The following is a 27894-nucleotide window of genomic DNA, read 5'->3' as shown; positions in this document are numbered from 1 at the left end:
TAATGGCGGTTTTATTAAAGGGCCCTACAACTAAATACTAGAGGTGCCCCGCCAAAAGTACCCCAGAGTTGCCAGGGGGCTGCAAAGGGTCAGAAGCTTCCTTGATAATGTTCCAAATGATGACAGAACCAATAGGGACCTGATAGTGAGAAAACAATGTGTCATGAGGAGAGCAGGTAAAGTCCCCTGGCTATGCTGTACCTGTGTCAGCCTTAGAGATGTGTGTGTGCTGTGTAAAATCCCAACCTTATGCAGCACCGATCCACTGGCTTACCAGGCATGTTAATCTATGTCAATGCAGTATTTAGTAGAGAGCCCATCCAGTGTAGGTATCGAGTACCGCAGAGGATTGCAGTAGGAAAAACCTGTGTCCCTCAGGGGGAGGCTAGGGACAAGTCCCTGCAATGCCTGAGGGTAGTTATGACTGAAGTCCAGTTTGGGAAATGCTGTGCACATAAAAGGGTATTCCTATGTCCCTGTATCATTCAGCTGCTGTGAAGAATCTTTTCTGTCTTCTTTGTAAATGACACTCTCCAGGAACTTTGGGTCTCACATAGGTCTGAGCTCCCAATGTGTAATCCATAAACAAGTAGCTGGAACAACCTCTATTCTCAACCAACTATTATGAGGCCAAGAACAAAACTAAGAGAGAAATGGGAGCTGTAAGGGTTTTAAAAGGTCTTGTATAGGTTCTTGACCTCCTCCTAGTGGCGGTAAATATATCATATGTTATGGAGGACTGTGGACCATCATTATTTTACGAAAGAAATGGTGCAACGCAAAACATATGGGTCTCACCTTGAAAATACATGTACAGATCTATAGGTGAACAAATGAAGGCCTAATATATAACTTAAAAAAGGAAAACATAGCCCTGTTAATCGTACATTTATGGTACATTTGTTATCTCATTTATTTTTAAGCCTTTGTTTTAAATATCAACTAGAATAGCTTACACACTTTCAAAACACCAACACATGAATCCCACTTTTACCAAAAGGCAACACATTAGGATTACACGATTAAAACAAATTCTGAAAAAGAAGTCTTTCCTGAAAAGAAGTAAAAATGCACAAACTACAGCAGGGATTAGTTGTTAAGAAAAGACCAGACAGGACACAACACGTGCAGATGTGCAGGTTAGGAAGCCAAAAGTTTCAAGTTTGAAGCATCAAGTTACAGGAATCAGAAACTATAAATTAAAAACTAAGCCTTATATTTGGGAAAAGGTTTGATTTCTTTTTCTCTCAGTATGAAAGGGTACACATTTACTAAAACAATTTATTTGTTTAATGTTATACAGGTCTTACAATGGACGTCATGGCAACCCAAGTCAATTAATAAAGTTTTGAAAGAACTGGAAACTATCCTTACAAAATAAAACATCAGCTTTTCTGTGTATAAATAAACTCTTCAAAGTATCTACCATTTGTCTTCTACAGCTTTTGGCATTCTCTCAACCAGATTCAGGAAATAGCCAACTTTGATGTTTTTCTCAGTCTTGAAGGAGTTAACATATATGCTAGGCAGTTCTTGACAGATTCTTGACAGAAATCCCCTAAACAATATCTGGAGAGCTTAAAGGGTCATGATACCCAATTTTTTTCTTTCATGATTTAGAAAGAGCATGTCATTTTAAACAACTTTCTAATTTACTTCTATTATCTAATTTGCTGCATTCTCTTGATATCACTTGCTGAAAAGCATATCTAGATATGCTCAGTAGCTGCTGATTGGTTGCTGCACATGAAGGCCTTGTGTGATTGGCTCACACATGTACATTGCTATGTCTTCAACAAAAGATATCTAAAGAATTGAGCAAATTAGATAATAGAAGTAAATTGGAAAGTTGTTTAAAATTGCATGCCCTATCTGAATCATGAAAGTTTAATTTGGACTAGACTGTCCCTTTAAGTCAGGTGACTGTGTAGGCCAGACCACCTGACACAGCATTACGTCAATCTACTTCATTATCAAACAGCTCTTATACATACTGGGGGTATTTCTTGGGTCACTGTCCAGTTGAAAACAAATGAATGCCCAACTAAGAGCAAACCAGATAGGATGGTGTATCGGTTCAGAATGCTGTTGTAACCCTGTCTTCAATCCTCACTTAACTGTCAACCATAACACTAGCCAAGCATCCCAAAAACTTCACACTTCCTCCCAAATGCTTCATGGTGGAAAGCAAACATCCAGATATCATCTGGTCACCTTTTCTATGTCTCGTAAAAATTCTAAATTTGGACTCATCATATTTCCATTGGCTTGATGTCCACTGTCTGTTTTAACCCAAGCAAGTCTCATCATATTTGTCACCTTCAGTCTGCTGCTTGAATTCAGTGAAGGATTTATTTGGTCCGTAATTGGAGGTGCTGTCAATTAGCAATTTTTGTGTCTTGTGAATCTAATAAACTTATCCTCTGTATTGGCATGCCTATCCTGTTTTATCACAGCACTCAATATCTTTTGCAGCCCCTTTCAAAGAGACTTTCAAAGTTCTTGAATCCTCCGAACTAACTGACCTTCATTTGTTTAAGTAATAATAGACTTCCATTTCTCTTTGCAGTTGAGCTGTTCATACCATATTGTGTGCTACTACAACCAAATAAGGCTATTTAAAACCCACCCTGCCTTTGTACAACACATCTGATTGGCATGAGATGTTAACAAAATACAAAATTAAAAAATTCACTTTTAAAGACATTTACTTTTACGTTTCTTCTTTGTTAACTGACCAGCCTAGTGTTTTTACTCTAAAATGTATTTAACAAATAACTATCAGCTAGATTACGAGTTTTGAGCGCTATAGGGAAATTGACAACCGCAACATTTTCAGCGTTATTTCTTCTCCCTATAGCGCTGCTATTACAAGTTTTAAAAAAGCAGGCTTGCGCGGGCAATATGGTTGCGTTGCGCTCCATCCCACACTGAAATCAAACGCTGCTTTGACGTGCTCATGCACGATTTCCCCATATACATCAATGGGGAGAGCTGGCAAAAAAAAAAGCCTAACACCTGCGATCTCAGAAACAAAAGCTCTGTAACGCAGCCCCATTGATGTTTATGGGGAAATAAAAAGTTATGTTCAAACCTAACACCCTAACATAAACCCCGAGTCTAACCACCCCTAATCTGCTCCCCCTAACATCGCCGCCACCTACATTACAGTTATTTACCCCTAATCTGCTGCCACCGACATACAGTTATTAACCCCTAATCTGCTGTCCCTAACATCGCCGCCACCTACATTACAGTTATTAACCCCTAATCCGCCGCCCCCAATGTCGCGCCACTATACTAAAGTTATCAACCCCTAAACCTAACCCTAACGTAAGCCTAAGCCTAACTCTAACCCTAACGTAACCCTAACAACCCCTAACTTAAATATAATTAAAATGAATCTAAATAAACCTTACAATTATTAACTAAATAATTCCTATTTAAAACTAAATACATACTTACCTGTAAAAAAAACCTAAGCTAGCTACAGTATAACTAAGTGTTACATTGTAGTTGTCTTAGGTTTTATTTTTATTTCACAGGTAAGTTTGTATTTATTTTAACTAGGTAGACTAGTTAGTAAATAGTTATTAACTATTTACTAGCTACCTAGTTAAAATAAATACAAATTTACCTGTAAAATAAAACCTAAGCTATCTTACACTAAAAACTAACATTACAATAAAATAAAAGAAATTCAATTACTAAAATGCAATTTTCTAAATAACAAAAAATAAAAAACCACATTATCAAATATAAAAACGAATTACTCCTAATCTAATACCCCTATAAAATAAAAAATCCCCCCCCCCCAAATAAAAAAAACACTAGCATACACTAAACTGCCAATGGCCCTTAAAAGGGCCTTTTACAGGGCATTGCCGCAAATAAATCAGCTATTTTACCTATAATAAAAAAATACAAACACCCCCCAACAGTAAAACCCACCACTCACTCAACCAAACCCCCCAAAAATAAAATAAAATCTAAATAAACCTAAGCTAAACAATGGGCATTTAGCTCTTTTACTTTGCCCAAAACCCTAACCTAAAAAAAAAAACACCCAAAAAACCCTTAAAAAACCTAGCACTAACCCCCGACGATCCACTTACAGTTATCGAAGTCCGAACATCCATCCTCATCCAGCCGGCGAAGTCCTCATCCAAGCGGCAAGAAGTCTTTATCCATGCGGCCTCTTCGATCTTCATCCAGCCGGCGAAGTCCTCATCCAAAAGAGAAAAAGTCTTCATCCAGACGGCATCTTCTACCTTCATCCATCCAGCGTGGAGCGGGTCCATCTTCAAGACATCCGGCGCGGAGCATCCTCTTCTTACGGTTGTCGCCATCTTTGATGAAGTCACTTAAAGGGAACCTTCAGTTTACAGCGACGACCGTAAGAAGAGGATGCTCCGCGCGGGATGTCTTGAAGATGGACCCGCTCCGCGCCGTATGGATGAAGATAGAAGATACCGTCTGGATGAAGACTTCTTTGCGCTTGGATGAGGACTTCGCCGGCTGGATGAAGATCGAAGAGGCCGCATGGATGAAGACTTCTTGCCGCTTGGATGAGAACTTCGCCGGCTGGATGAGAATGGATGTGCGGCCTTCGATAACTAAGTGGATCGTCGGGGGTTAGTGTTAGGTTTTTTTAAAGGTTTTTTGGGTGTTTTTTTTTTTTTTAGGTTAGGGTTTTGGGCAATGTAAAAGAGTTAAATGCCCTTTTAAGGGCAATGCCCATCCAAATGCCCTTTCAGGGAAATGTTTAGTTTAGGTTTATATAGATAGGTTTTTATTTGGGGGGTTTGGTTGGGTGGGTTTCACTGTTGGGGGGGGGGGGGGGTGTTTGTATTTTTTATTACAGGTAAAAGAGCTGATTTCTTTGGGGCAATGCCCCGCAAAAGGCCCTTTTAAGCGCCATTGGCAGTTTAGTGTAGGCTAGGTTTTTTTATTTTTGTTTTTTTTTTATATTTTGATAGGGCTTTTAGATTAGGAGTAATTTGTTTTTATATTTGATAATTTTGTTTTTCATTTTTTGTAATTTAGTGTATTTTATTTTTGTAAGTTAGAAAATTGCATTTTAATAATTGAATTTATTTTATTGTAATGTTAGTTTTTAGTGTAAGGTAGCTTAGGTTTTATTTTACAGGTAACTTTGTATTTATTTTAACTAGGTAGCTAGTAAATAGTTAATAACCATTTACAAACTAGTCTACCTAGTTAAAATAAATACAAATTTACCTGTGAAATAAAAATAAAACCTAATTTAGCTACAATATAACTATTAGTTTTTTTTACAGGTACGTTTGTATTTAGTTTTAAATAGGAATTATTTAGTTAATAATTATAAGGTTCATTTAGATTTAGGGTTAGGGTTACGTTAGGGTTAGGGGTTAATATATTTATGTAGAGTTAATGATGTGGGAGATCAGAGGTTTAGGGGTTAATCATTTATTTTAGTATATTTCGTTGTGGGGGGCTTGCGGTTTAGTGGTTAATAGGTTTATTATAGCGGTGGTGTGGGCAGACGGCAGATTAGGGGTTAATAATCTTTAAATAGTGTTTGTGAGGGTGGCGGTTTATGGGGTTAATAGATTTATTATAGTGTTGACGATGTCAGGGACCGGCGGAATAGGGGTTAATATTTTTTTTTAGTGGCGGCGATGACCGGAGCGGCAGATTAGGGGTTAATAAATTTATTATATAGTGTTTGCCATGCAGGAGGGCCTCGGTTTAGGGGTTAATAGGTAGTTTATGGGTGTTAGTGTACTTTTTAACACTTTAGTTATGAGTTTTATGCTACAGCTTTGTAACGAAAAACTCATAGCTACTGACTTTAGATGGCGGTACGGATATTGTCAGAATAGGGTGTACCGCTCACTTTTTGGCCTCCCAGGCAAACTCTTAATACCGGCGCTATAGGAGTCCCATTGAAAAAGGACATTTTTTAAAAGCGCGGTACTGACGTTGCTTGAAGGCCAAAAAGGTGTGCGGTACACCTATACCTACAAGACTTGTAATAGCGGCATTAGGGAAAAAGCAGCGTTATGAAGCATAACGATGCTTTTTCGCTCATAAAGCAAAACTCGTAATCTGATTGTTTGACATATTTTCCCTATTTTATAGCTGTGTCTTAAATGTTTTCAAGTCCACCACATTAGAATTTTTTTTCCCATTAATAAAAACAAAAAAATAAAAACCCCAATAAGTAACTCATAGAGAAGTATATTTAAATTGGCTACAGTTTAATAAATGTAATTTTCCCACCCAGCTCACATCTGTTTTGGAGGGATGCAGTGTTTTTTTGTCCTCCTCCTCTGTGTTCATTTATTGCAAGACTGCACAAAAACAAAATGTATGCTTACCTGATAAATTTATTTATTTCCGGATATGGTGAGTCCACGACGTCCTCGATTACAAGTGGGAATATCACTCCTGGCCAGCAGGAGGAGGCAAAGAGCACCACAGCAAAGCTGTTAAGTATCACTCCCCTTCCCACAATCCCCAGTAATTTGACCAAAGCGAAATGGAAAAATAAATAATACAAAGGTGTAGAGGTGCCTGACGTTTAGTCAAAAATAACTGTCTTAATAAAAAGGGTGGGGTTGTGGACTCACCATATCCGGAAATAAATAAATACATTTATCAGGTAAGCATACATTTTGATTTCTTTCCTAAGATATGGTGAGTCCATGACGTTCTCAATTACTAGTGGGAACCAATACCCAAGCTAGAGGACACAGATGACAAGTGAGGGAAAACAAGACAGACAGACCTAAACAGAAGTCACCACTGCTTGAAGAACCTTTCTCCCAAAAGAAGCCTCAGCCGAGATAAAAGATCAAATTTGTAAAAAATATTCAGAGAGGACCAAGTTGCAGTCTAGCAAAACTGATCCACAGAAGCTTCATCTTGAAGGTCCAAGAAGAAGAAACAGCCCTCATGGATGGAATGAGCTGTAATTCTCTTAGGAGGTTGCTGACCAGCCATCTCAAACAAAACAAATTATACTTCTCAACCAAAGGGAAAGAGAAGTAGCAGAAGCTTTCTGACCCTTACGCATTCCTGAGAAGCAACCAAACAGGACAGAAGACAGGCAAAAATCCTTAGTCGCCTGTAGGTAGATTTTAGAGCACGCACAACGTCCAGGTTGTGCAAAAACGTTCCTTATGAGAAGGATGAGGACATAACGAATGGAACAACAATTTCCTAAGAAATATTTCTATCAGAAACCACTTTAGGAAGAAACCCAACCTAGAACGAAGAACCGCATTATCACCAAGAAAGATAAGATAAGGCGAATCACACTGCAAGGCAGAGAGTTTGGAAACTCTCAGAGCAGAAGAGATTAAAGCTCCAAGTAGGAGCAATAGATTTAAACACAGGCCTAATGCTAACTACGGCCTGACAAAAAGATTGCACATCTGGCACATCCGCCAGACACGTGTAACAAAATGGATAATGCAGAAATCTGACTCTTCAGAATACTGACTGACAAACCCGTCTCCAGACCTTCCTGGAAAAAAGACAAAATCTTAGGAATCCTGACCCTACTCCAAGAGTAGCCTTTGGATTCACACCAATAAAGGTAGTTACTCCATATGGTAAATCCTTGAATCATGGTCTCAATGACTGACTGAAAAAACACGCTTAGACAGAACTAAGCATTCAATCTCAAAGCAGTCAGCTTCAGAGAAACGAGATTTGGATGAAGGAATGGACCCTGAGTTAGAAAGTCCTACCTCAGAGGAAACCTCCAAGGTGAAAGAGATGACATCTTCACTAGGCCTGCATACCAGATCCTGTGAGGCCATGCTGGAGCTATTAGAATTACTGATGCTCTCTCCTGTTTGATACGAGCAATAACTCATGGAAAGAACGCAAACGGAGGAAACAGGTATGATAGACTGAAATCCCAAGGAACCGCCAGAGCATCTATCAGGGCGGCCTGCGGATCTCTTGACCTTGAACCGTACCTTGGAAGCTTGACGTTCTGCCGAGGCGCCATCAGATCCAACTCCGACACCCCCCATTTGAGAGTTAACTTGGAGAACACCTCCGGATGGAGAGCCCCCTCCCTGGGATGAAATGTCTGTCTGCTCAGGAAATCCGCTTCCCAGTTGTCCACTACTGGAATGTGGATGACAGATAGACAACAATTGTGAGCTTTGCTCACCGAATAATCCGAGCCACCTCCTTCATGGCTAAGGAACTCTGAGTTCCTCCCTGGTGATTTATGTAAGCCACTGAGGTGATGTTGTCCGACTGGAACCTGATAAACCGGGCTAAGGACAACTGAGGCCAAGCCATCAGAGCATGGTAAATCACTCTCAACTCCAAGATGTTTATGGGGAGAACAGACTCCTCTCGAATCCAAAGCCCTTGCGCCCCTAATGAGTCCCGGACTGCTCCCCAGCCCAGCAGGCTGGCATTCGTGATCACAATTACCCAAGAAGGTCTCGGGAAGCATGTGTTCCAAGACAGATACTCCTGAGAAAACCACCACGGAAGAGAGTCTCTTGTCGACTGATCTAGATCTATCCTCTGAGACAGATCCGAATGGTCTCCGTTCCATTGTCTGAGCATGCATAACTACAGAACTCTCAGACGGAAACGAGCAAAAAGAATGATGTCCATGGAAGCAACCATCGGACCAATGACCTCCATACGTTGAGCCACTGATGGCTGAACAGTAGACTGCAGAGACAGGCAAGAGGAAAGAATCTTGATTTTCTGACCTCTGTCAGAAATATTTTCAGAGAAAAGGAAACTATTATGGTCCCTAAGAAAACTACCGCTGTAGCTGGAACAAAGGAACTCTTTTTCAGATTCAATTTTCATCCGGGAGAACGTAGAAAAGACAACAAGATCTCTGTTGAGATTTGCTTGCTGAAGTATGGTGCAATACCAATATGTCGGCCAGAAAAGCGCCACTGCAATTCCCCAAAACCTGCCAAGAGAGTTTCCAGAACCTTTGTGAAAATTCAAGGAGTCGTGGCAAGGCCAAAGGAAAAGGCCACAATCTCAGGAACTTGAAGATACACGTCCTACAGGTCTATGGTAGACAGGAACTGACCCTCATGGACCAAAGGAAAAATGGAACAAATGGTTTCTATCTTGAAGGACGGTACCCTGAGAAAAATTGTCGAGACACTTAGGTCTAGAATAGGACAAAAAGTTCCCTCTCTTGTGGAACCCTAACAGGTTTGAATAAAATGCTAGACCCCGTTCCCTTACAGGAACTTGAGATGTGAAACCAGCTTCTGGGAAGAAAGGTCTTGAATTCTATTTGGAAACCCTGAGATACTAAGTCCACAGCCTATCTGGGACATCTCGTATCCTGAAGAAAACAGAGAGATTCGGCCCCCAACATTGTCCGATCACGGATCAGGGGCAAACCCATCATGCTGAGTTAGATTCAGCTGCGGTTTTCTACTCTGATGTCCTTTAGGTCTATTTGTATCGTCTTGTGGTAGAAAAGACCCTTTTCCACCAGAAAAATTAGAAATATTTCTGCCAGACCAGGACTAAACGAGGTCTCACCCTTGTAAGGTTTGAGAGTCATAGTTTAGTTTGAGAGCCATAATTCAGTCTAGGATCTCCCCAAAGGAGTCTCCACCAAAACTGATACAGACAAGGCGTTGCACCAATAAGACGTTGCACTTGAAACAGTAGCAATGCAAACTGCAGGTTACCATTGAAAACCTTGCTGAACATACAGCTACCTTAAAAAAACAGCTTTTGTCCATAGGATCCTGAAAGGAGCAGCTATCCTCAATAGGAATAGTAAATCTCTTAGCCAGAGTAGAAAAAGTCCCTACAGAGGAATCCTAATATTTGGAAACTTATTAGATTCTTAGGGTTGCGTATCCGAGTCGTTCCAAATAGCCAAAACCTCCACTAACAATACACAAAGGTGTTCAAGCGTAAAGCTGAAGGATATTACTTCAGTATCAGATAAAGGAATTATACTGTCCGAATATGAGATTTCACTCTCAGGGGCTACCGGCGTATCCACCTCAACAGACGTATAAGGTAACACAACCTGAGTAGCAGCAGGTGGAGCAGAAATGTTACTAGTTGAGTCACAAATGTTCCTCTTGTTTTTTTCCTTTTAGCATAGGAAAAGCAGATAATGCTGCAGATACCACAAAGATATCTGGACAGCAATTTCTGCAGTCAAATAAGCTCCACCAGGAGACTGAGAGGAACTGCAGGGCACTGTATGTGACACCATAGCGGCTTGGGACGTTTGAGGAGAAAGCTGTGGCATTGCCTGAACAGCATCATTCTAGGAGACATTGGGCTCAGAGGTAATTGCATAGATAGAACAATTAAGTCAATGGAAATCAGCATTTAATAAACCACCGAGATTACTTTAAAAAAAATAAACTGTGAAGGCAATCTTGAAATTTTAATATTTTAAGTTACTGCCCCATTAAAAACTGTGATTCCAAAATGATAAAGAACAGCAAAGAGCTCTCCAGCCATTGTATGCAAAAAATATTTTTGTTTACATCTAGCCTGCTACAACGCTGCATCTCATGCAGTCTGAAAAAACAAAATGCTATTATTGTCTGACCATCGCTAACAGTATCAATAACGCTTTCAGACCTGAGGCTGCTTTCCTGCTGTACTGCAAAAAGAATGGGGACTCAACGGTATCGGCTCTTAGTGCTTCGCACTCCCAATATGCAAGATAAAATTCAGAAAGGCTGCATAGAGTAAGACACCGCTCCGCAAAAGAACAGAAGTGGAAGCAGGTCACAAGACACACCTACTTCACACAGCAAGCGGGCATTACAGACTCTAACCTTCCTTGCACAATTAGCCTCCTTCCCGCCATGCTGTAATGGCGGATAGTATGCAAAGTGAAACCGCTTGCAGTACAGCACATTTCCAATAAAGAAAAACGGACAGTGAACACACAATCTTGTTGCCTCATATTGAAGCAAAACAACATATGTTCGCATGATTGCCCCGCTCAAACTAAGCCCGCCCTCCGTGTGATCGAAGGTAGTGTGACACTGAGGGAATAATAGAAGGCAAAATACAACAGAGCGGAATGAAAGAAAGCCTCTCTTGAAGCTCTAGTGGCAAAAAACGGAGCCTGTGTTCCTCTTATAATGCAAATAGGCCATGATAAAGCTTATGAGGGATCTATGATAATTAAATAAGAGCCATATTAAAAAGGGTTAATTCCTTCATGCCCAGAATGAGTATGTACCCTCTAGTCTCCTCTCACATACACAAGGTGTGCCTGCATACTGCCATAGTGTCAATCCTACTGAGGATTTATATGTCCCCTTAAATGTGCAGTACCTAAAGTTCTAGCCTCCTACCAGAAGACCTAAAACGCACTTACCTGCAATCTAGCCGTCCGGCAGTCAGACGGCTCACTCAGCGTGAAAGGATGCCACTCTTTACAGAGGACGGTGAAAAAAGAAAGTACAGAGTAAACCTACTCTGGCTTTCTATACTAGGGCAGCAAAAATGTTAGGAAAATGCAGCAAGGCTCACCTTACAAGTTCCTAAAAGCCACCACTGCCCTACTGAAGAGACTAAGGTGGAGTACGGCTAGACCCAATCCTTGAAAAAGGAGAAAGAACAGAGCAAACCTACTTTGACTTTCTAAAATAATAAAATCTTAATTGAAGTGAAATAAATCCAATTTTCTTCAGACATCAAAACTTCACCTCCTCCATGCACTAAAGGCAAAGAGAATGACTGGGGATCGTGGGAAGGGGAGTGATATTTAACAGCTTTGCTGTGGTGCTCTTTGCCTCCTCCTGCTGGCCAGGAGTGATATTCCCACTAGTAATTAAGGACGTTGTGGACTCACCATATCTTAGGAAAGAAATGTAATTGTAATTGTATGGCATTTACGGCCCCTTTAATATCATTAAGGCTTATAGGGTAATGTGTTTTATGTATAGTAGTAACTATCAAATATCATGATATTACATTTATTCCTGTATATATTGCAAACTCCCTCTTGGTGTGTAGCCCAGCATTATTCATTCAACCATGCTATTTTACATATATTTGCATTATTACATGTTATTAATAAGCTTATAAGATGATTTCTTGTAGATTTTTGAAAACATTCAAACAGCAATTACATTTATGACCATAGTTTATTGTGCAATAAATATGTTTTTCATTCATGTACAAATCCCCAAATCCGGAATTCCAAAATCCAAACTTATTCTGAAATCCAAACCTTTAAAAAAAAAAAATGTTTTAATTATGAAATAGTTTTTTGCCTGTAAGTCACAATTGTCTCTGCCTGTGTCTTTGGTTTGATTTTGTGTTATAAAATGCAAATAATAGTCTTAATTTATTTAACCCCTTCAGAACTGTGAATTTCAGAGGAAAACTAGCCCAAAATACTGGAGAATTTTTAGCATTTTTGCTAAACTAGAGCTTTGCTTTTTGCTTTGTTTTTTTAATTTAAATAGACAACCTAGGCATTGATCAAGGCCCATTTTTGGTATACTTCATACCACCATTTTGCCACCTAATGCAATCATTAAAAAAACAATAATTAACCTTTTCCCAAACTTTAGGTTTGTCACTGAAAATTATTTGTATACTGCTTGTGCAATCATGACACAAATGGATGTAAAAGCTTATTTGGGACCCCCTTTGTTTGGAAATAGCAGACATGCATGGCTTTGCAATTGTTTTTTGCAATTAGAAAGCCACTCATTGCAGCTGTGCACCACACTTCTGAAATTCCCAGCAGTGAAGGGGTTAATTACTTAGTTGGTAAGGGTAATAGTATTGTAATACAAGGATTACCCTCCACCCCTTCCACTAGTGGGGGCCATCTTAGGTACTGGCAGCTGGCAGCCACTATCCAGTTTTTTTTTCTGAATTATGGGGGGGGGCACCTCCCCTTTCCTGCAATCGTTATGTAGGGCTTCCCCCCATTCCACTATTTTTCTGTAGTGTAGCGCCCCATCCCTTTTAAAGGAAATTTCTGTAGTGTAGGGTCCCTCCCCCTCTGCTGCTGGGCCGCCCACCCTCCTTCCCTCCCACATCTCCCGTTGGCACCAATGGAGATCATTACAGACAGTGACACAGACCCTGTAAAGATCTAGCAATCGTCCTTCATATGGTAACGAAGCACCAATCAAGCTTCGTTACCATATGAAGACAGATGCCAGAAGCCCAGGTACAGCAAGTCTCAGTTGTCACTTGACAACCGTGACTGCTTGGGCTTCCAGCATTATGGACGTAGATCTATGTTATGCGGTACGCTGGGCTATGTACAGCATGACATAGATCTACCTCCATTTGGCCCAAGGTGTTAAAACAACAAATATTACCTTTCTAATTACAGTACTGTACTATCTTTCCGAAGGTACTATGTATGTAAACGCATTAAGAATTATATAAAACTATCATTAGGTTGCATGTATAAGCCGTAAATATTGCCTAAATGACATATTGTTGTTTACACTTGGTTCCATCCTCTCTCCAAACTGTCCCATTTTACAGTTGCAAATATTCCAAAACCCAAACATTTCCACTTGTTCTGGGTACGTGAAATATTGCAGCAGACAAAAAATGTGATTAAAAAATTGGACTTTTTCCTTTCTTTAATATTGAGTGGACTAGTATCTTTTAACCCTTGCCTAGTAGGCTATAGTGATATCTTTCCACACTGTATATAAAATGACTTACATTGGGGACGTCAATTGCTACCTCCCTCATGGCGCTGGGCCTGACATCATTCATCGCCTGCAAGAAATCACTCAGCGTAATTATCACAGAACCAGCCATTTCAGTGTCTGATGGGTTGCAGAGCTCTCCAAGTTTTCGCCGCAGAGCATTCAGGCCTGCAGAAGAAACCAATACATTATGACACCTTTCATCACTAATTTAAATGAGTTTAAAGAGTATGATATATATTATGTTACACAGCCACCAACTTATATGTCCAAATGATCAATCTAGGGCCATCAGCACTGTCAATTATTTAAAACCTGCATAGCAAAAACACACAAATGTATGCACTTAAACCACAAATTCCTATTGTTTATACAACCTAGGTTTCAACATAGCGGTGTCCCATTAAATAATAGAAGCTAAAACATTTTAATTTCAAAACAATTAATAAAAAATTTAAAACTGTCGTCTATGTATTATTCCCAGGCTAATCTTTGCTTTGAATACATCATTACATCTAGCCATTATTGTTTAATATGCCTTTAACAAACAAAGGAGTATACACTTTTCAAAATGGAAAAATTAATTACTTTTTAAATGCTCTCTTTTGAACTTAACACAGGTAAACCTGCCATGTTGGGCCCTATACTGTCTTATGCGAGTAACAAATCATGCTATAAAAGATTCCATAAGTGTTTGCCCCGTTAAATCCTGAGATTTATTTATTTGCATGGCTACACTGGGTCGAAAAACATATTGGATACCATTTGGGCTAACTTCTCTTAGTAAAACCTTACAAACATAACAGCCCAGCAAATAAAACTGTATTATGCCACATCTGGTGCCTCTACAGAGAGAATAGAAAAAAAAAATAACGGCTATAAAAGGGCATGCACACCTGCCTTCAATCCCCAGGCCCTGTAACAGAATCACAAATATTTGCAATTCAGACTTCCTGTAATGTGGCACATTCATAATGAACAGGATACAGTACAATATCAATAAAAAACATTCCAGGGGGCCAGCTGGATAAGAGAGGAAAGCTACAGGCTGCAGGCAAAGGAAATACTACAAATATCTTCCCTATTGTGACCGCAGATCATATTTTAAGCTAATTATCTTATGAAGCCCATTGGCAATGGCAGACGTGAGCAATCATATTCACCAAATGCAAATTATTCAAACATCAGTAACTTAAAAAAAAAGGAGTGTGCGCCCATTTAAATCTCCCAGAGAATTCAATGTAAGCAACTTCTATTTTTGAAGATATAAATAACAGTTTTAAAGCACCTAAGAGTAAAAATAAAATCAGCAGCAACAAAGTCAATATCTAGGGAAGACATGTAATATAAATTAATGCTCAGGAGAAGATCATACTATAGAGTAAAATAAATACTGCAATAAAGCAAAAGTGTATTTAATCCTGTCTAAAAATTGTCTTCTCAAAATTTGCTTATAAACAGAGAAAGAGAATATTACATTTCTAGATGTCAGAACTTACAAAACATAAGTGGTACAAATAAAACTAATATATTACACAAATTGATAAAAAAAAAAAACAACAACAAAAAAAAAGTCAAAGAATACAATAGGAATGTACTTTATTTAGCACACAGGCCTTGATGTGTGGGATATAATTCCCATCACTAGGAGGAGGCAAAGAACCCCAATAACAAAAGCTTTTAATCCCTCACACCTCCCAGTACTACTCAGTTTAACGTTTAGCCAAGCAGAGAAAGGAGACAGATAGTTAAGAAAGACAAAAACAGGGTTGACAGAGGAGCAAATAACAACTGCCCAAATATAAGAGGGCGGGGCCTGTGGACTCATCATCCTGAAAGAAAATAATTTATCAGGTAAGCAAAAATGTTGTTTTCTTTCATAAGACCTTCACGTGTGGGATTTAATACCCAGGCGGAGAGTCCACGAAAGCAAAAACATTAAAACAGTAATATTTAGAGAATGTATGCAGAGAAGACCATTTTGCAGCTTTGCAAATCTGCTCCAAGGACGCATAATACATTTTTGAAAGCCCACGAAGTAGCAACTGATCTAGTGGAATGAGCTGTGATATGTTTTGGGGGAGACTTTGACATCACCAAGTAAGCCTTGTGAATCACCTGTTTGAGCCAAAAAGCTAAAGCCACTGCAGTAGCCTTTCGTACCTTAACAGAATCAGAATGATGAATAGATAAACTAGAAATCTGTCTGAAATCCTTAGTAGCTTGAAGATAAAACTTTTAAACTCTAACAACATCAAGGTTATGAATAAGCCTTTCCTTTGAATTAGAAGGATCTGACCATAACGAAGGAACAACAATTTCCAGATTATTATTGTCAGAAGAAACAACCTTAGGAAGAAAGTCATATTTGGTGCAAAGAATAGCCTTATCTTTTTGAAAAACAATAAAAGGTGGATTCACAAGATAAAACAGATAATTCAGAAACTCTTCTAGCAGAAGAACTAGTGAAAAGAAAATAAACTTTCCAGGACAAAAGTTTAATATCTATGCTGTGCATAGGCTCTAAAGGAGGACCTTGGAAAATAAAGTACTAAATTTAAATTCCATGAAGGAGAAATAGGTTGAACAACTGGCCTGATTCTCACTAAAGCTTGAACAAAAGTACAAACATCGGGAAAATTGGCTAGCTTCTTGTGAAAAAGAACAGATAACGCAGAAATTTGAACCTTCAAGGAACTATCAAACAAACCTTTGTCTAATCCATCTTGAAGAAACTGAAGACTCCTAGGGATCAGAAAGGAATGCCAGGAAAACCCTCTAGAAGAACACCATTCAACGTATACCTTCCAAATCTTATGGTAAATCCTTTGGGTAACTGGCTTTCTAGCCTGCAAAAGAGTGTCAATAACAGACTCTAAAAATTCTCTATGCTTCAGAATTAGGTGTTCAACTTCCACACTATCAAATTTAAAGATTGAGACACGAGATTTAGCCTCTGAGAAGCGAAGATGGAGCTATCAGGCTGACTGATGCAGACTCCTGTTTGATTTGAACAATAATTCTTGGAAGAACAAATGGATAGAACAGGTAAGCTAGACGAAAATTGCATGGACACACTAAGGCATCTATCATTTGTGATTTTGGATTCATGGATATGGCACAATACACTGGCAGTTTATGATTCAAGAGAGAAGCCATCATATCTTAATCTGGCAGACTCCATTTAGCAACTAGTTGATCTAAAATCTCTTGATTGAGAGACCACTCTCCTGGGTGAACTGACTGGTGGCTTAGATAGTCCGTCTCCCAATTCTTGACACCTGGTAGGTGAATTACTGACAGGATACATTGATTCTGTTCTGCTTAATTTAGAATCTGAGATACTTCTTGCATAGCCAAATGACTGAGAGTCCCTCCTTGATGGTTTATGTATGACACAGTGGTGACATTGTCTGACTGAAAATGGGTGTACTTTTCTTCTTCAGGAAAGGCCATGACTGAAGCGCTCAAAGAGCTCCCAGACAGTGCCCCAACCTTAAAGACTGGCACCTGTGGTAACAATAGCCCATGTAAGCGGAAGAAAGGATACCCCCGTGATTTTCCGTCCACCAAGATAAATATTGTTTTACTGACAAATCCAGAACAATCTGCTTATCCAATTGCAGATAATTATTTGTCCACTGCTTGAGCATAAACAGCTGAAGAGGACTTAAATAAAGGCTGGCAAACTGAACTGCGTCCGAAGCTGCTACCATTAGGCTCACAACCTCCATACTTTGAGCTACAGTTGGAGAAGCAGAACGTTGAAGAAGAAAACATGCTTACTGAAGTTTTATTCTGCGAGATTCTGTTAAGGAAAGGCACTTAAACAATGAGTCCATGATAAAAGAAAAGATGCCTTGGTAGCTGAAGATAAGGAGCTCATTGGAACATTTATACTCCAATCATGGTCATGTAGAAAGAATAAGAGTAATCCAGAGTAAGGAAAATATTTAGGGGAGAGTAGCCTGTGGCGCGGCGTGCTTCACAGATTGATTATTGACATGCTGTGATCAAGTGTGCAGCTCGCATGTATAGAGTGCTCTCTATGTCAGTCCTGAGCACTAGTTATGGAGGATAGAGGTTCCGTCCATTTTCCTTACCAGACTGGTCCCCCGTTTTTACTATCCCACCGCTATATATAGGTAAGTCCCAAGAGGTCAAAAAACAGGATAACTGTGTAAAAACTGTTTAGGACAAAGCGGACACGTACCTCCAATCCTACTGACACCCACCGGGAATCGTCCTGTGTTCACAAATTGCCACCATGTGGCCAGTGTCTCCGTCAGTAACCGGTAGTGTGCAGCTCCCAAACAACCTCCTCAGTCGGTGCGGTATGTGACTCCTCCTCTCCAAACGTCCCTAACAACGAGCAGGCTAAGCGGTCAGGATATCGCGCCCACTCCTCACCTGTGCTCACTCAAAATGGCCATATGAAGCAAAATGAAAAAGAATGCGAGGAGCACAGGTTTGAATGAGTTGCAAAATAAAAGGTTTATTAAACAAAACAATCGCGCAACAGCGCAAATGAGTGAGATATGCACACAACGGTAAGTCTATGACAAACCAAAACATACAGTGTGAGGGGGGGGGGGGGGGAAACAACCTCCCCAGGGTTAATACAGAAATGAAAAAATCTACTGTTAGGAACAGACTGCAAAAATAGACAGGTATACGCGTTTCAGCAGATTGCCTTACTCATTACCTAAAAGAATAAGAGCCTCTGAGTGTAAAACATTATCAAAACGCTCCTGGAAGTCAGGAAAGAGCAGCCGAAGCCAACTGCTATTAATCGCTGACTGTTTAGCAGTTTCTTAAAGTGACAGATCCATAACAATTAAAACATAATTTTAAAAGTACTTAAAGGCTGCTAGAAAGGAAAAGAATGGTATGGAAGGACCACTAGCCATGTATGTGTATAATAGGTCCAATAAGTCCAGAAACTGAGATGTGTCTGAAAGGTAGGAAGGCTGAGGCCCCTTTGGCTATGCTATACTGAAAAAGTATCTACAAATAGCCTGTGGCCTGTGTGAGTGCTTAAAAATCACTTATCTTGAAGAAGCACCCCTCCACTGATCTTACCAACAAGATCTGTAGCTTTTTTCAGTAGAGAGCCCAAACACTGCTGTACAGAAAATAGCAGAGAATATGATAGGAAAGTACCAAAGTTCCCACAAGAGGAGGCTAAGGGACATGTCTCCACAACAACTGAGAGCAGTTATGAAAATAGAAAAAGAGTTTCCAAAGTGAGTGAGTTAGAAAATGGCAACAATTCAAGAACTGCACTAGTTGAAAAGTAAAAACTTCAACAATTTATTATTAATAAAGCGTAAAAAACGTACAAATTCATGGACATACACAGAGGAGTGTGGGATAGTAGAACTCGATCTACGTGAGAGAAGTTATGGCTAAAATCCCATAGGGACCTACTGTGCACATAACTGGGCACTCTTGTACCCCATCTTCTAAAGTGACCTGTGCAAGGTGTAATGGGTCTCACATAGGTCTAAGCTCCCATATAAAATCCAAGATTGAATATCTATCTTTACCTACACTCCTGGGAGGAAAAGAACAAACTGAGTAGTCCTGGGAGGTGGGAGGGATTAAAATCTCTTGTTGTCCATCTCCAAATGGTAACACTCCAATTATTTCTCTCTTGTCATCACATTTGTCTCCAAATTCCATCAAACCTCACATCCATCAGTTCAACCAGTCTTACCAACTTCATTTGGGGAAACACTGTCAATATTTTCATATTCTTTAGCAATGATACAACAAACAAACTCATTCACTTTATAGCATTTTTCTTACTGGTAAACTACTCGTCAACCTCTACCTTCTGCAACCAGAAGCTTAAAGATATATTTCATATTGCTTCCTTTAATAGTTTTTCCCAAATTGTACCCAGTTACAAGTTTCACCTTAGCTGCATGCATGAATTTCAATATTAGGATCTTTTGTTTAAAGCGCTTATTGTTCAGACATAAGAAAGGCAGAGGTCATCTCTCTAAAATTACAGATTCTGTTCATCCATCACGAAACCCCAAAAAATTATTTCATGATTTAGGTAGAGCAGACAGTTTTAAGTAGCTTTCTAATTTACTTCTATAATCACATTTTCTGAGCTTTCTTTGTATGTTTTGTTGAAAAGCAGGGTTGCAAGCTCAGGAGCGTGCACGTGCCTGGAGTTCTTGCAAGAATGTCATCCATTTGCAAAAACACTAGATGACAGCACTATTTCATGCCATGTAGTTCTCTAGACACCTACCGAGGTATTAATTTAAAATTAATATTTGTAACTACTTTATGTTCTTACCAGCAAGTGTCCTAACCTTACAATAGTCATACATATGAATGGCTAAATGGCAACAACAAAAACCATGCCCGTTGGAAGCTACCATGAATGTAAGAAGCCTGGTGAAAACAAACCGTAAATAAAACAAATACAAATCCCAGAGCGTTATATTCGTTTGTGCTTGTTTTATTAAGCCCATCTAATAGCAGACACTCTGATCTATTTATGTTTCTAAGATACAGCTTCCCCTTTCCAAATTTAGGGAATAAGCGATCAAAGCTTTCCAAACAAAGCCTGAAGTCATGGAGTAGAATGTGCGTGTGCGAGCCACTTCTAGGGTCATCATTGAGATGGAAATATTTTTTTACATTGAGCGATAATAAAAAACAGACAGGGAATAAAAAGCATGTATTTTCCTGTTTCTTTGTACTGTTTTCATAATCATTCCATACTCCCCCATTACTCCGCTGCTTAAACCACAAAAAAAAAAAAAACAGAGCTGGATGACAAACCAAAACAAGACCAAAGCAAAACATATATGTGCGTGCAATTATGTGATTAGGTTTTCTTGTTGTTTTTAGAAACTATTGTAAAAATAAACTGTGATTTTTTTAAACATACTGGATTAATGGTGAAAAGTTTTACTATTTAAAGGCACGTGAAACCCAAAATGTTTATTCATAATTCAGATAGAGCGTGCAATTTTAAACAAACTTTCCTATTTACTTCTGTTATTTAATTTGTTCCGTTCTCTTGGTATCCTTTGTTGAAAAGTATACGTAGGTAGGCTCAGGAGCAGCAATGCACTAGTCAGTTAGTGATTGGTGGCTGCACATTCATTTCTTTTGTCATTGGCTCAGCTAGCTCCCAATAGTGCATCACTGCTGCTCCTTCTACAAAGGATACAAAGAGAATGAAGCAAATTTGATTAAAAAAAGTAAGTTGGAAAGTTATTTGAAACTATATGAAGACTCTGAATCTTGACACAAAAATGTTGGGTTTCATAACCCTTTAAATGTTGACACAATAAATAGCATCTGAAATGTCACCATTTAAAATGTCAGTATCTTGGTATCCAGTGTTAAAGAAGTTAGGTAAAAAAAGAACATGAAAAAGGGGGCGTCACATAGCATAACTCTGCCAAGGCGATAATATGTGGAGAACAAAATTAATGGAGTGCAGCACCCATGATTATAACTTCACCAGGGTGGCCGTGAAACAACAGGATCTCTGCTCACCCCTCACTGATATCACATGCAACAGAAGAACGCAGCACTCCTGTATATTGCAGCAACAACTTGCTCTTTATTGAGGGGAAACTTCCAAAACAATCAGCGACGTTTCAGGTCATATAAGACCCTTAAAAAAACTTTATTAAAAATTGACCATAAAACAAAAGTAAAAAAGGCTACACCAATGTTAAGAAAAAAAAACATTTAACAATATTTTATCTGTGGTAAAAAATATACTTTATAGACTGTATGATATATCAGGATAAAATCTACTACAGCAGAAGCAAAACCTTTGCTAAAAGTAAAAAGAACCAAGAAAAAGTTGCACTGACAAATTCATGTTTAACCCCTTAGTGACCGGATCGTTTTTCAATTTTCTTACCGTTAAAGGTATATGAAACCCAAATGTTTTCTTTCATTATTCAGAAAGAGCATGCAATTTTAGACAACTTTCTAATTTACGCCTATTATTTGTTTCTTCGTTCTCTTGGTATTCCTTGTATGAATGAGCAACAATGCACCACTGGTTGCTGACTGAATACATGGCTGATACATGACTGAATACATGGGTCAGCCAATGACAATCGGTATATATATATATATGCAGCCACCAATCAGCAGCTAGAACCTAGGTTCTTTGCTGCTGATGACCTTTCCTAGATAAACCTTTCAGCAAAGGATAACAGGAGAAGGAAGCAAATTAAATAATAGAAGTAAATTGGAAAGTTGTTTAAAACTGTGTTCGCTATCTGAATCATGAAAGAAAAATTTGGGGTTTAATGTCCCTTTAAGGACCAGGGTTGTTTTAACATTTCTGCGGTGTTTGTGTTAAGCTGTAATTTTCCTCTTACTCATTTACTGTACCCACACATATTATATACCGTTTTCTCGCCATTAAATGGAATCTCTAAAGATACCATTATTTTCATCATATCATATAAATTATAAAAAATATGATGAAAAAATTAAAAATTACACATTTCTTCTAACTTTGACCCCCGAAATCTGTTACACATCTACAACCACCAAAAAACATCCATGCTAAATAGTTTCAAAATTTTGTCCTGAGTTTAGAAATACCCAATGTTTACCCCCTTAACCGAACGGAATTTCAGACTAAAACTTTCCCCAAAAGACCATAGTATTTTTAGCATTTTTGCTATCACTCTATTTAAACAGAAATAGAGCCTTTTTTATATTTACCTAGCAAAACTATATATTGTTTTTAGTAGACAACCCAAAGTATTAATCTAGGCACATTTTGGTATATTTCATGCTACCATTTCACCGCCAAATGCGATCAAATAAAAATAATAATTAACATTTTCACAAACTTTAGGTTCCTCACTGAAATTATTTACAAATGGCTTGTGCAATCATAGAACAAATGGTTGTAAATGCTTCTCTGGGATCCCCTTTGTTCAGAAATAGCAGACATATATGGATTTGGCATTGCTTTTTGGTAATAAGAAGGCCGCTAAATGCATTATGCCCAGCAGTGAAGGGTTTAATTAGGTAGCTTGTAGGGTTAATTTTCACTTTAGTGTATAAATTACCCTCCCTGATGCCTCTCAAACAGCTCTCTTCCCTCCCCCTCCCCCCAATAGTCACCCCCATCTTAAGTACAGGCAGAAAGTCTGCCAGTGTGAAAATAAGTTTTTATTTTTTTAAATATTTGTTTTTATATATTTATTTTCTGCAGTGTAGGATCCTCCCTTACCCCCCAACCAGCTCTCTAATCCTCAACCCTCTACCTATTTGTCGCCATCTTAGGTACTGGCAGCTGTCTGCCATTAACCAGTTTGCTGCAAATTAAGTTAATTTTTTATAAAAAAAAATAAAAAAAATAGGTTTCTGTAGTGCAGCTGCCCCCCCCATTAACCTACCCCTATCCCCCTCCCAGATCTCTTTCCCACCTCAGATTCCCCCTCCCAGATGCTTTTTTTCTCATAGTCCAGCCTTCCCACCCACTACTGCCCCCCTCCCATCTGCTCCCAACCTCTCCAGCTATGGACTGTCCACCCGCCTCCCCCCTAACCCTCCCACGCCACCAACGATCGGCACCATCACTGGTTACTGACAGGAGGGTATTTGCATGATGCCTTAATATCGAGGCATCGCTGCAATACCCAGAGAGCAGCTGGAAGCGATTATGATCGCTTCCAGCGCTCATTAACAACCGTTTTTTGTAGGACTGCCTGGTACGTCTTCGGTCGTTAAAGGGACAGTCTAGGCCAAAATAAACTTTCATGATTCAGATAGAGCATGTAATTTTAAATAATTTTCCAATGTACTTTTATCACCAATTTTGCTTTGTTCTCTTGGTATTTTTAGTTGAAAGCTTAACCTAGGAGGTTCATATGCTAATTTCTTAGACCTTGAAGCCCTCCTCTTTCAGATTGCATTTTAACCGTTTTTCACCACTAGAGGGTGTTAGTTCACATATTTCATATAGATAACACTGTGCTCGTGCACGTGAAGTAATCTGGGAGCAGGCACTGATTGGCTAGACTGCAAGTCTGTCAAAAGAACTGAAAAAAGGGGCAGTTTGCAGAGGCTTAGATACAAGATAATCACAGAGTTTAAAAGTATATTATTATAACTGTGTTGGTTATGCAAAACTGGGAAATGGGTAATAAAGGGATTATCTATCTTTTAAAACAATAAAAATTCTGGTGTAGACTGTCCCTTTAACAGGTTAAGCAGATTGTCGAGTGCTGAGAGGAAATTAAACAAAATATTTGAATAATAATAAAATTACACACCACAAAATGTAATATAAAAAGAGAGTTGAAGTAATGCTAATATCCCCAGAAAGGGGGCAAACATCCTTACATAAAAAGCACCATTTGAAAAATAAGATTTCTTCAACTAAAACAAAAATAGCCAGGTTTTAACCTTTTTGTAGCAAGTACCCCTTTAGGCATACACTTGTTTTCTATGTACCCCAACAGTAGCACAAATATTATTGATCTTTTACATGAGCAAACATGGAAATCATGTGCATCACTTGATTGTACAAGCTTGTGTCAGATATCTTAATGAATTATACATATAGGAATCAGCTATTTGTTTTATGTTTTCTGGAATTTAATATTTTACAATATTAAAACAAAGATATTTAGTCCATTGATATTAATAATTATATGCAATTAATATGCTTCTTAATGAGGAAAGTAATATTTATGTTATTATTCTATTTTAATAACCATTTCATACACAGTAAATCTGTCTTATTTTACTGCGACATACTTCCGTATTATCCACTTTACCTATTTCACAGTGGCACATTTGTCTGTCACTTGTCACAGTCATACACTTTCTCTGTTTATATCAGTGAAGCTCAACTCCAGCCCTCATATGTCACTAACAAGTCAGAATCTAAGGTTTTACCAATTTGAGGAGAATCAGTGATTGAGCAGTGGTCTAACCTAGGTAGTAAAATACTGACACTCTGCCCTGTAAGGAGTGCTCGAGGGTAGAAATGAGAAACAGCTTTCATTAAAGGGACACTGAAACCAAATTTTTCTTTCATGATTCAGATAGAGCATGCAATTTTAAGCAACTTTCTAATTTATTCCTATTATAAATTTTTCTTCGTTCTCTTGCTATCTTTATTTGAAAAAGAAGACCTCTAAGCTTTTTTTTATTCAGAACTATGGACAGCACTTTTTATTGGTGGATGAGTTTATCCACCAATCAGCAAGAACAACCCAGGTTGATCACCAAAAATGAGCCGGCATCTAAACTTAGTTTCTTGCATTTCAAATAAAGATACCAAGAGAATGAAGAAAATTTGATAATAGGAGTAAATTAGAAAGTTGCTTAAAATGTCATGCTCTATCTGAATCATGAAAGAAAAAATTTGGGTACAGTGTCCCTTTAATCTGTCATGTTTACAATAGCTAGGACAAAAAATGAAGGCCAATCCCTGGAGTACCCCTTGCCAATGCCCCAGGTACCCCCAGGGGTACACTACCACAGGTTAAGAAACTAGGTTCTAGAAAACACTGAAGATACCACTGCCCTCCGATCGTACAGTCCTATTAAAGGGATGTCAGACCCCAAAAAAATTATTTCATGATTCAGATAGAGCATGCAATTTTAAGCAAATTTCTTATTTACTCCTATTATCAATTTTTCATCGTTCTCTTGGTATCTTTATTTAAAAAAGCAGGAATGTAAGCTTAGGAGCCAGCCCATTTTTGGTTCAGCACCTGGTTAGCGCTTGCTGATTGGTGGCTTCTATCACTGTCCAAACTCACCCAACATTGCAAGAATGCAATTATAATAATTATAATAATAAAAAAAAAACATAATATAGTTGCAACAAAAATCATCCTATAAAATTTCACTAAAATATCTATTTTTAAGTCACCCGTTTCTTTACATTCCTGTAATTATTTATTAAATTAAAAAAAAAAAAAAACATTGATCTTTGAGCCCTAACATCAACAACACAACAAAGTAAGGTTAGAGGTTGCTGCAAGGGATTAGTATTATCATATTGATCACCTTGATTGAATCATAAGACCTTACTCTTTGAAATGAGGGGTCTTATGATATATTTCTATGGTGAGTGGGGGTAATAAAATCTTAAAAATCACCAGAACTCCCAAAACAAAAACAAAATCCAATTAGATGGATACAAGACCACTCATTTGAAAATGCAGGATTACTGCTTTTAGATAAGGGGTCTATGTATTGTAGGGGGTGTTATAGCGTTTACCCCCTCCCCCCTCTAATTTTGTTCCACATGGCTATGCTTCTGTCAGGTGATCAATGTTGCCATAGTGATCAGTGGTTAGCCACCTAGGCATGAGTCCCCTTATATAAAAGAGCAGCCTCTTGCTCCTGTACTGTAAAAGGCACCAAGTAGACAGGCGATTGCAGTTTCTATAGTAAAAGGAGCATAAGACCCCTTGTTTGATATATTGTAATCCCCTTATCTCACTCTCTCCACACAGTCCAAAAAAATATTCTGTCCCCAGTTTTTTTTTTAGGATGATACAAATTAAATAAGTGACAGAATATGGTTTTAGGCCTCTTTTTGTCCCTTTAAACTTAAAAGGTCAATAAAGCAACAATTAAACTTAAATGGACTATATAGACCATGATATTTTAAACAACTTTCTATTGTGCTTCTAACACCAGTTTTACTTTGTTATGTTGGTATCCTTTGTTAAAGAGCAATCCTAAGCTCAGGGGTGTGCACGTGCCTTCTGGCAGCAGTGTTTACAACAATGTTTATAGCAATATTATATGAAGTTACAAATACTGCTGCTATGAAGTGCTAAAGACGCATGCACACACTTTAAATATTTTGCTACAAGGAAAGAACTAGACTGGAGATTTGATATAAAATGGTTCAGCACATTTTGACAAAGCTACAGTTTAAACTGCCTAGCAATACAATTTGGCAGAGAGATCTCACTACTGGTAGTGTTTTTCTACTTCTATTTGTTCAGTAGGCCCAGATTTATAAAGTTTCAAAGTAACAATATTCCAATAGTGCACATTCACATGTAAAAAAAAAATAAAAAAATATATTTTGTTGCATGTGCAGAAGTCATTTTCAGTTAACTTGACTTGTATTTGTTTTAGAAATAGTAAAGCCAAATAAAGACTGGAAATGGCTTTTTATTTGTATACATTGTTTGAAGACAAGTAAATATTTATTGAATTTATCACTCACATTTCACCTGCCCATGATGGACCAATAGTCTGCTTCAATCTATGCCATTTATCAACCTAAAAATACCAATATAATATTCTTCTGTATTAACAACTTATTTCATTATTCCATAGCATCATATTTTCCTTTCTCAGGGGCCACTGCAGTTTGTCTCCTGAGGTTATCCAAGGTCTCTGGCAAGTTATAGGACCAGAAACAGAGTAAAGCAGACTATTAAAACAATGTGGGTGTGCAGCTTTTTTCCTTCTTCTACGTTTATACTAATGATTTTAGCATGCAGCTTTGCATAGCTATACAGTATGAAACGAGGTAAGCAGCAGAAGTGGACTTTTTTTATTTTGATTATTAACCCCTTGGCTGCTGACATCTGCAGTGCTTTGCATAGCAAGGAGTTGCAAGTATTCTGGCAGCCGAGTGGTTAATATAGACAGTTGCTAAGGTACCAGGATACTATTAGCTGACAAGGAAAATATGCAGTCAAATAACTTCCCCATGGTGTTTTCTTCTAGGTCTGGATTTAATATTTGCTAGCTGCAATCGCTCTAAAAATCTGCTCTTTCCTTTTATATTTGTCAATTTGCCCTAGGTTACCATACTGAATAAGGATGTGGTTTTGTGGTGTGTTCATTTTCTTTCCTGGTAGCCTCAGATTTATTTGGATGTCTGTAATATGTTATACATTTTGGAAGATATTTTTTTTTCTTCAGAATTCTTTTCCTAACAATTACGGTTTCCTACAACGTAATTATACTTGTCTAAAATATGAATGCGGTCCTTGACAGCTTATTGAAGCGCTTAGAAGCTAGGACACATTTTTGGCTGGGGTACTGATATGTGGGTGGATGTACAATGCGACCTACAACTCTTTAAAGGGTACAAAGTTCTGCCATTTCTGCAGTCAGGGTGCAAACAAATCCAACTTGTACAGTTTTTTTCTCCAAGAAGAAAACACTTTATTAAAGGAACTAATAATAGAAATATTATCATGAGGAA

At 38.4% G+C, this 27894-nt stretch overlaps 1 protein-coding gene across 1 annotated transcript in view; it reads right to left on the bottom strand.

Annotated features, from left to right (window-relative positions):
- The window catches only part of SPATA5 (spermatogenesis associated 5), a 1265813-nt gene that overhangs the window by 1052888 nt on the left and 185031 nt on the right, over positions 1-27894 (bottom strand). Inside the window, exon 10 of the mRNA XM_053703628.1 lies at positions 13693-13847. Within this exon, the coding sequence (XP_053559603.1) occupies positions 13693-13847 (155 nt within the window). The remainder of the gene's footprint in view (positions 1-13692; positions 13848-27894) is intronic.

Source organism: Bombina bombina, chromosome 2, assembly GCF_027579735.1.
Source record: "Bombina bombina isolate aBomBom1 chromosome 2, aBomBom1.pri, whole genome shotgun sequence".
Lineage (NCBI taxonomy): Eukaryota > Metazoa > Chordata > Amphibia > Anura > Bombinatoridae > Bombina > Bombina bombina.
This window is presented reverse-complemented; position numbering and strand designations above follow the sequence as displayed.